At 42.5% G+C, this 9,013-nt stretch overlaps 1 protein-coding gene across 1 annotated transcript in view; it reads right to left on the minus strand.

Moving 5' to 3' along the window:
• Positions 1 to 8,201, minus strand: part of LOC145389949 (uncharacterized) — a gene marked incomplete at its 5' end in the record, with an annotated part of 45,826 nt that extends 37,625 nt beyond the window's left edge. Inside the window, 2 exons of the mRNA XM_080265055.1 lie at positions 828 to 993; positions 8,074 to 8,201. Coding sequence (XP_080121181.1) covers positions 828 to 993; positions 8,074 to 8,201 — 294 coding nt within the window. The remainder of the gene's footprint in view (positions 1 to 827; positions 994 to 8,073) is intronic.
• Positions 8,202 to 9,013: the final 812 nt, after the last annotated feature.

The raw sequence follows: 9,013 nt of genomic DNA on the forward strand, positions 1-9,013 counted from the left end.
GAGGAGGTAAGGGAGGGAGGAAGGGAAAGCCAGTTGGAATGAGACAGAGGAGGTAGGGAGAAAGAATGTGAGAGAGACATGACAAAGGATGTTTATTCCGAGAAACAGAAGTGAAGCCAGGAAGATGATAAAGGCTTTAAACTTTACCGCCTGTGTCCCTTACCCGCAGCTAGTAAAGGATAATATTCAATGATTCCCACTGAGGACACCTGCTGCGTCCTCCCTCCCGATGAATCAATATCCGTTTCAGAAAGTTTCGTTGAGGAAGTTTAAAGAAGTTTTGCTGCAGCATTATGCAGGTTAGTTCTCCAAGGAGTTCACTTCCCGGTTCCCCTTCTACACTCTTCCCGGACACATTGCTTTTTTAACCCCCCGCCCCCCTGTACATCCTGTTTGTCCATTTTCATATTATGACTCTCTCTCTCTCTCTCTCTCTCTCTCTCTCTCTCTCACACACACACACACACACACACACACACACACACACACACACACACACACAATCACAATATATATATACAGTCATCTCATCTCATCTCATCAGCCGTTTGAGTGTCCACTGCAGGACCGGTCTATCCCGACCGAAGAGGGAACGATAAAGTCAATGTATCTCTACCATGTGGCTTAGGCTGTCTGGTAGAGAGTGTATGTAGGGTGAGTATATATATATATATATATATATATATATATATATATATATATATATATATACTGGTTCTTCCATATATTAGCATTTATTTGTAATCGGTTAGATGATGTCGATGGCATGCAGGTTCTTGCAAACATAAACATGGCTAATACCAAGGCGCATAATTAATACTACCAACCGTTGAGTACGCGTAGGTTGATGGATGCGTCTACCCCGTTGTAAGGGGAGCATGTGTACCGTCCCGCATCCCTGGGTCCGGCCCTCTCGACCAGCAGGTGGCTCACTGTGTCCCGCCCCGTCACCGTCTCCACCCGCACACCACCACGACCCTCGTAGTCCAGCACCTGGGGAACGTGGAGCACAATAGGATGAAACAACAGAATGGACGGGGGTGAAATGAGAACAGTTCAGAGACAGGACTAAAAAGATCAGAACAGGGTGGAATGGAGGAATAGGGAATAAAAAGAGCAAAACAATGTTTATAAGGCACCCTATCATCGTACTGTATCGTTTCGTTTATAGGGGCTCTGACATGCTTGCATGCGTCACCTTGGTCACCTAATGGCGGCTTTCCATGCTGCTCGATATCTGGCAGCCTCCATATTCAGTTCCTTATCCCTGAAGTCATACTCTATGACCTCGTCCCAGGTCTTTTTTTGGTTTGCCTCTTTCAACTCTTCCCGACTTTCACACATGTCACCTTCCGCACCCAACTGTCATTATAATCTTAAGAAATAATAAAATGTTTAATATATCAAGAAGAAAAAGAAAGACTGGAAGAAATTTACAGTTCTCAGTACTTTTCCAACCAAAACATACTCTAGGATTTTAGCGTTCCCTTTCAACAGTCGATTTTCTTATGAAGTGGGAAAACCTAAGAGATAAATGAGGCAAACCTGACTAATTTAAGTCCTGATGTGACAGCATCTGATGAAAATAAAAAAACATAAGCTAGAGAGGTGTGGCATTAAAAAACGAAATGCAACACCGTCTCAGAAAACCATGATTGCGTGTTCTCGTCAGTTAATGTAACCTCTTTGGAGATCATCAAGTGCTTATCACAGTTGACAAATATCGGTCCCATGAAACACACACACACACACACACACACACACACACACACACACACACACACACACACACACACACACACACACACACACAAACACACACAGGCAATGAAATAATAGTAATCCCCAGTATAAGATGGGCAGTCAGACCAACCCCGCTCTGACTTGATATACATTTTTTTTTTTTTCGTGGGTGTAGTTCCTGGGGTGGAATCCGATATGCAGGTGTCTTCCTGATTCCTTTTTACACCCTCTTCTCTTCTTCAGGCTCCACCGTTTCCACTATCACTCCGGCGCGGGGGTGGAGTGGGTGGGGAGGCGTGGGAGTTCAGGAGGAGAGAGTGGGGAGGAATGAATGTGGGTGGGGTAGGAATGGAGGGGGATAAATGGGGCGGAAGTGGATGGGGAGGCGTGGAAATGAACTGGGAAGGGTAGAAGTGGGATAGGATGGGAATGGAGTGACAGGGATGGGAATAGACTGAGTGAGCTGGGATTGGAGAGGGTAGGAAGGAGTAGGAGAATAGTGGATGGGGTATGAATGGAGTGGGATAGAGGGGGGCGAGTAGGTGGGGAGGAGGCGTGGGAATGGATTGGGGAGGGGGAGAAATGGGATGGGTTGGGAAGGGAGTGGGAGGGATGGGACGGGAAACGAACGTGTGAGATTGAAATAAGTGGAAATGGAGTGTGTGAGGTGAAAGTGACATGAGTGGGCAAAGAGTAGATGGAAATGGAGTGGATGGAGTGGGGCGGAAAAGGGATGAGTGGCACTGGATTTAGTGGAAATGGAGTGGGTGAGGTGGGATTGGAGTAGGAATGGGGGTGAGTGGCAAGGGAACACGAGAGGCGAGGGCAAACAGAGAATAATTTTATAATATTTAAGGAACCTGAAAGAAAAACAGAAAACTAAAGAGAGAGAGAGAGGGAGAGAGAGGTGAGAGGGACAGCAGAATACCGGCGGACCAAATAAGAATGTTCTGAATATTTCATATGTTGTGATGGTACTGGGAATGTGGGAGAGAGAGAGAGAGAGAGAGAGAGAGAGAGAGAGAGAGAGAGAGAGAGAGACAGACAGACAGACAGACAGACAGACAGACAGACAGAACTGGTGGGGTAAGGAACAAAACAAAAGGATGTGACTAACAAATGAAAAAGATGGGAAAAAAGAAAACGGGGATAATAATGAACAAGTGACATAGGATATAAAGTATAAGAAGAAGCAAGAAGAAAAAAGAAGAAGAATTAAAAAGAAACAAGAAGAAAAACATACTGTGTGAAAATGTGAAGGAAACTACAAATGAGGAACAAGGAAAGAAATGTAAGATAGGAGACAAAAATGAGAAGAGACATTGTATAAGAGGTTAAGAATAAGAGCAATGGAATGATGAGAGAAATATGCAGAACTAGTACGGTAGAAAATAGAGAGAGAGAGAGAGAGAGAGAGTGAGAGATGGAGGGAATCTAGGGGAGACAAAGGGGGAGGGAGGGATAGGGAGAGTACCTGGAGAGAAAGGAGAGGGAGAGAACATGGAGAGAAAGGGAGAGGCAGGATTGGGGGGCGAGGTAGTGGGTACCGCATTGTGCAGCCTCCACCACCGGAAAATTGACTTGGCCCCACCACACTTAGATACCAGCCCGCCCCTTAAGTGGTAACTGCAGTTGTGGGGCCCCTTAAGTGGTGTTGCGGGGCCCCTTACCACTCGCTGGCTCCTGTGACTCACTCTCAGCTGAATGAAATCGTGTACCGTGAGCTGAGATAGAATGCTAGAGTTAACCTGACCACGTGGGGGTTGAGTGTCGTAGTAGGGACCCTTAAGTGGTGAAGTGGCATACTGATGGTCTTTAAATTGTACAGTGGATGCCCTTAAGTGGTGTGATGTGATTCCTTATGTAATGTAGTGGTTGCAATTGTAAGTGTAGTAGAGCCCTTAAGTGACAATCGTTAGCTGTTCTTTCGATTATTAAGTAGTTTGGGGAGTGTCTGATTATCATTTACATGGCGGTATAATCTGTAATTTTAAGTGATGCTAAGAAAGAGACTAGTTCGGTTCTCTCAGTGGTGTATTCTGGACTCTTCTGGTATTGTGAGTTACTGTGTCGAAATCGCAAATGGTAAAGGACGCACCAGCATGAGGATATTCAAGTGGCGTTCTGCAGACTCTCAGGACCATATTCTAAGTGGAGAAGGAGAATTTTGTAACACCTCATTCGCTTTATAATTTTCTTACTGTCTCAATTTTCCTTGTCTGTAATTAATAGCGTTTTAAACTTGGCCTAGCTTGCCTCAGTGACATACTAGAGGATACTGAAGTGTACTCGTAATATGCAAAATAGATCGCTAAGAGGGAGGTGTTACGAAATCTCCAAAGTCACTTAGAACACGGTCCCTAATTTGTTTGGTGACTTGTAGTTCCTGGTTCTGAAGTTGTACAGGTAATGGTGGTTTAAAGGACGTCAAGTGTAGGTGTTAATTATTAAGGCTTGATTAGGATTTCTGAGGGATAATTTTAGGGTTCTCTTGTGGCGTGGTGCTGTGATGATGTGGTGCTGTGAGAGAGGTGTGGTGAGTGGTGTGGTAATGTGGTATGTGGTGAGGGTAGTGTGGTGTGGTGAGGTGAGAGTGGCGTGGTGAGAGTAGTGTGGTGTGGGGTAATGAGAGTGGTGTAGTGAGCGTGATGTAGTGTGGGGTGATGAGAATGGTGTGGTGAAGTTGGTATGGTGAGTGGTATGTTGGGAATGTTGTAGATATGACTGGTGTGATGAAAATGGGAAGCTGGAATCAATAGAGGAAGTGTGTTCTGGTTAATGTTATCTCAAAGCAGATTCGATTATATCAGTGGTGGGTGGAATGGTGGTTGTCTGACCTTGTTTGGTAGTACAGTTATTGTTATTATGGTCGGTTTGTTATCACATGACAGAACGGCGCAACTCCCACAACCTAAATACCAAGTTGTGGCTGCATGAAACTATGAGTCCTACTTGTGAAACGGATATGAATCTCTTTAGTTACTAGTCAAATCAGCCTGAAAATGGAAAGAGACGGTAATTCATGTGATAATTTACGTAACTGTTCGATGACCTGTACATTTTTTCACTTGCTACATCTAAACAATTTTATTCTTTGGTGACAACTCATAGTGAAGGGATTGGAATCAGAGTCCATAAGTGTGGTGGGCAACAATTCTTTATTTGGGATAGTATGTGCTCGTTAAGTGGTAAAGTGACTAGTGCTGATAATACTGTTTATGTAGATGATTGTAAGAGGCAACTAAATGGTAGATCCCCTAATATGGTAATGAAATTGGTGTAGTAATGTTTGTCAGATGACTAAAGTGGCTGCTGTCAGAGAATTAAGTGGTAAATAATGCTTTATTGTTGTGATCAGCTGGCATTTAAGTAACAGAGATTGGTTCTTGAGTGGTAAATAAAGTGGTATACTGTTGTTGGAGAGATGCTTGTAATGGTTCCTATAATCCATTCACTTTAACTTGACCCAGATTTTAGTCCCTTTGCAGCTTATTGCACGTAGTTCGGTGGCAGAGGACAATGCTACGACTCTACATTCTCCCCATGGAACTTCTTCGTGACTAGCAATATATTCTAGTGTTTATCTCTTGTTACAGCTCAATACTCAAGACGAAGACATGGAAATTTTAAGCCAAGTAAAAGTGAACAGAATACAGAACATGGAGTAGTAATTTCCTAAGTGGCTAGTGATAAAAACAGTGATTCTTCTGGAGTAATAACAGGTAATTACTGTAGGTTAGGGATAGTTTAATTTTATAAGATAAGATGATAGCCGATTTAAAAGGAACTTAAGTCAACTAAACTGCCTCTAATCTCGAAAGACTTATAATTTCTAATCATCAAAAAGCAGTTACGCGGTACTCTCTAACACACACATTCCTTCCCACTAAATCCGTCGTTAAAGGCATTCCCAGAGCCAGCTAATTGGGGCGTATTCTCGCTGACGTACGCGATTCGTAACACCTATTCCCCAGCGAATTATTCTCCTATTGCTACTTAACCGCTTCGTTGAAATGAATGTTCTCAAGGTATTTTATTCATGTTAAGTCTTGGTCATTGTATGTAAGGAAAATTCTAGCATTTCAAAAACTAAAAAGAGACAAATTTTTGATAATATTTAGTAGAAACAGCACATGGATTTTTCGCTTGAGCATACCTCGCCATTTGCTGACACTTTTCCTCTCTGACACTTCCCTCGCAAAAGATCCCTGGGTGTATTAATGACTCCAGGGAAAGGTGGTAATTTGCTATGAAGTGTTATAGAAGGAAAAAAGTTAGCAAATGGAGAGGACATTAAAGAAAAAAAGTTCAGAGTACATGAATTCGAGATAAAGTTTCTGCTAAATATTTACCCAATTTTCCTCCCTCTGATGAATGGATTTTCCCTCAGCTGGGCAAAATCGTCAAGTGAAAGCCTAACTAAAATAGCTTGATGTGTCCATACAAAGAGAAAAGAAAAATGGTCCCTTGTATGATGCTGATGAATATTATATCAGTATTGAAAAGCTAAACAGTATAAAGAATATCAGACAGTAATAGTAATGTAAAATGTGCAAGGTAAACTGTAAAGTAAAAAGTCCTACCAAGTCTTTCTGTGTAACCGAATCTACAAACCAGTATGTCTACGTATATGGGTTTTAGTTGTGTTTCCTCAGTTTCCTCAGTCGTTCAATCTCTGGGTTATGATATTAGTCCATTTTAACTTGCTGGAGGTTTTCGTTTTTGTGGGCTTATTACCGGTAGTACAGTGGACGAATACGATAATAAGACGGCCCTACGTCCTTTCCGTGACACCTCTTCGTGATTAGCACCATATTAGAGCTTTAATACCCTGGTACACCTCAGCATTCAAGACTGAGAGATGCTAACTTTAGGTCAAGTTATAGTGGACATCGTATAGTTTGGTCAGCTCTAGTTTCTTCATTCTCTGTCTGTCTGTCTGTCTGTCTGTCTGTCTCTCTCTCTCTCTCTCTCTCTCTCTCTCTCTCTCTCTCTCTCCACTTCAGTGTTCTGTAACTGGCTCTCACTTCCTTAACTTCTTTAGCCCGGTGACGTATATGGCTGAAATATTCGTGCTACTTCCAGACCACCAAATTAAGCTTTGGCAAGACCTCTAATAATGAAGGAGTGAATAAAGACAATATCTGACACCTCGAGCTCTCTCTAAGTAAGATATAACCACCTGGAGACAGCAATGACTTAATAGAAAAAAACATCTAGGGGGTTAAGCTGTATCACATTGCTAAAGGAAAAAACTTATAATCCTTGTATTCCATGGTACAAGAGTGTTACCCATCTCACAAGTCCATAGCATTAGATGATGTAGAATTACTCTGAAAAAAATTGTCTGAGTAGGAAGAATGAAAAGCCATCGTAGTGAAAAGGCTGATGGAGACTTACTTTTCCTTAACCTGCATATTATTTACCTTCTTTCATAACCTGATGCGCTTGAAGAAGGAAGTTTCCCTTTTATAGTCACTAATGAGTATACCGGCAGTTTAGTTAAAGAAAGAGGTTTGCTGATATGACAGATTACGTAACCTTTTCAGAAGCTTTTATGGCGGGGCAAGTATTTACAGGCTGGGGGCTTAATGGTAGCTGTCAGTTTGTTTACTGTTTTTATTCTCATTGCATAACATGTTGTGCGTTAACCCCTTTAGCCTGAGGACTCCTTTAGCTTATTTCCTTTCTATTTTCTTCAGCGAAAGTCAGATTATTAAGTTCAGCTCAGGACATCCCCCTCGAAGTGAAGGGGTTAATGAAGGCTAAATCTAACCCCTCCAGTTCGGAATGTTGCTCCAAAGCCAAGTAAAATGGCCTGAAAATAACAGTACTAATATACAAAAATGCGTCATCGTTGTGAAAAGGTTAATAGTATACGTCTGAGCTCTCTCTCTCTCTCTCTCTCTCTAATTCTCATCTCCCCATTATTTTTTTTTTTATAATATTCTCCAACTGCCTTTGTGAGATGATGTATTCTTTCTCACTCTGTTCTTGTTAGGTTTTATATCTCTCCTTGTAAAATATCCTTTGCTGGGCTACATGAGGGGAGGATGCATATAACTTGTGTGCCTTGTACCATGACCTACAAATTCCATCTCTTTCCCATCATTTTGTCTCCCTATAATAATTTGTGCACTGTTATCTGCTAAATCTATTCTGCCACTGTGTCTACCCTGTAATTCTCCTGTACCTTGTTATCTATCCTCTACCTATCCCTACCAAACTGTACCTTCTCTGATCCAGTCATTCTCCTGTACATTATTATCTACCCTCTACTCAACCCCGCCAACAGTACCTTCTCTACACCCTTTTCTCCAAGTGACGTACCTTGTTGTGATGGTACCAGTAGATGTAGACGGGCCGCTCCGTACCGTGGGTGACTACGCACGTGAGGTTGATGGGCGAGCCTCGGTGCACGTGCATCTCGGGAGAGTTTAGGACCCACGCCCGGGGCGCTGTGGATGGAGGGGTTAGATTATTAGGGTGTGTTAGTTTTAGTTAGGGTGGGTTAAGTTAGGCTAGGTTAGGTTAGATACGGTTTAGTTAGATTAGGTGAGTCTTGTTTAAGTAGAGATAGGGTGGGCTGAGTTAAGTTGAGTTGGGCTAGGGCTAGGTTAGGTTAGGTTAGTTCCTTAGGGTGGATTGGGTTTGGTTGATCTGGGTTGGTTCCGGTAGGTTTGGTTGTCAGGTTTTGATGGGATGGGATGGGTTGGATTGGATTGTCGTAAGATAGGTTAAACCAGTAAAGTGCGCTTTGTGAGCGCATGACGAGCGAACGAGCCCCATGTTATTACAATTTCCCTCTAATATACTAGAAATGGGGTGTTTTCCCTTGGTGATTTCAAAAACGAAACATAGCAATAACGTTAATGTAATGTTATAGGCGGAATCTCCGACATTAAATTGCTAGAGCTGATGCCAAGAAACAATGTTACGACGAAAAATCTCTATTACTTTGATTTCATAATTGATGCGTTCACCGATTAGAGCAGAACACTCCCTTGGAAACTTGAGATTCCAAGGAGTTCCTACACATTCACTGATGAGTTTTTAGTTGATAACAAAATTTATTGAATGAATGTAGCACATGCAGAAAGACTTTCAATTCTACTTCACATAGGTGTAAATTTATTAGTTTATGCTTAGCGTGACGGTCGGGTCGGGCTGAGCAGGGTCGGGCAGGGCTGCTCATTCCCAAACTTAACTGAGAATACACATCGCTCGCTTGCTTCGCTCGCTCGCTATGGGCTGGTTTAGACTGAACTGA

This window comes from Coenobita brevimanus, unplaced genomic scaffold (assembly GCF_032717465.1).
Source record: "Coenobita brevimanus isolate Jiangsu-jjx unplaced genomic scaffold, ASM3271746v2 jjx.HiC_scaffold_2636, whole genome shotgun sequence".
Lineage (NCBI taxonomy): Eukaryota > Metazoa > Arthropoda > Malacostraca > Decapoda > Coenobitidae > Coenobita > Coenobita brevimanus.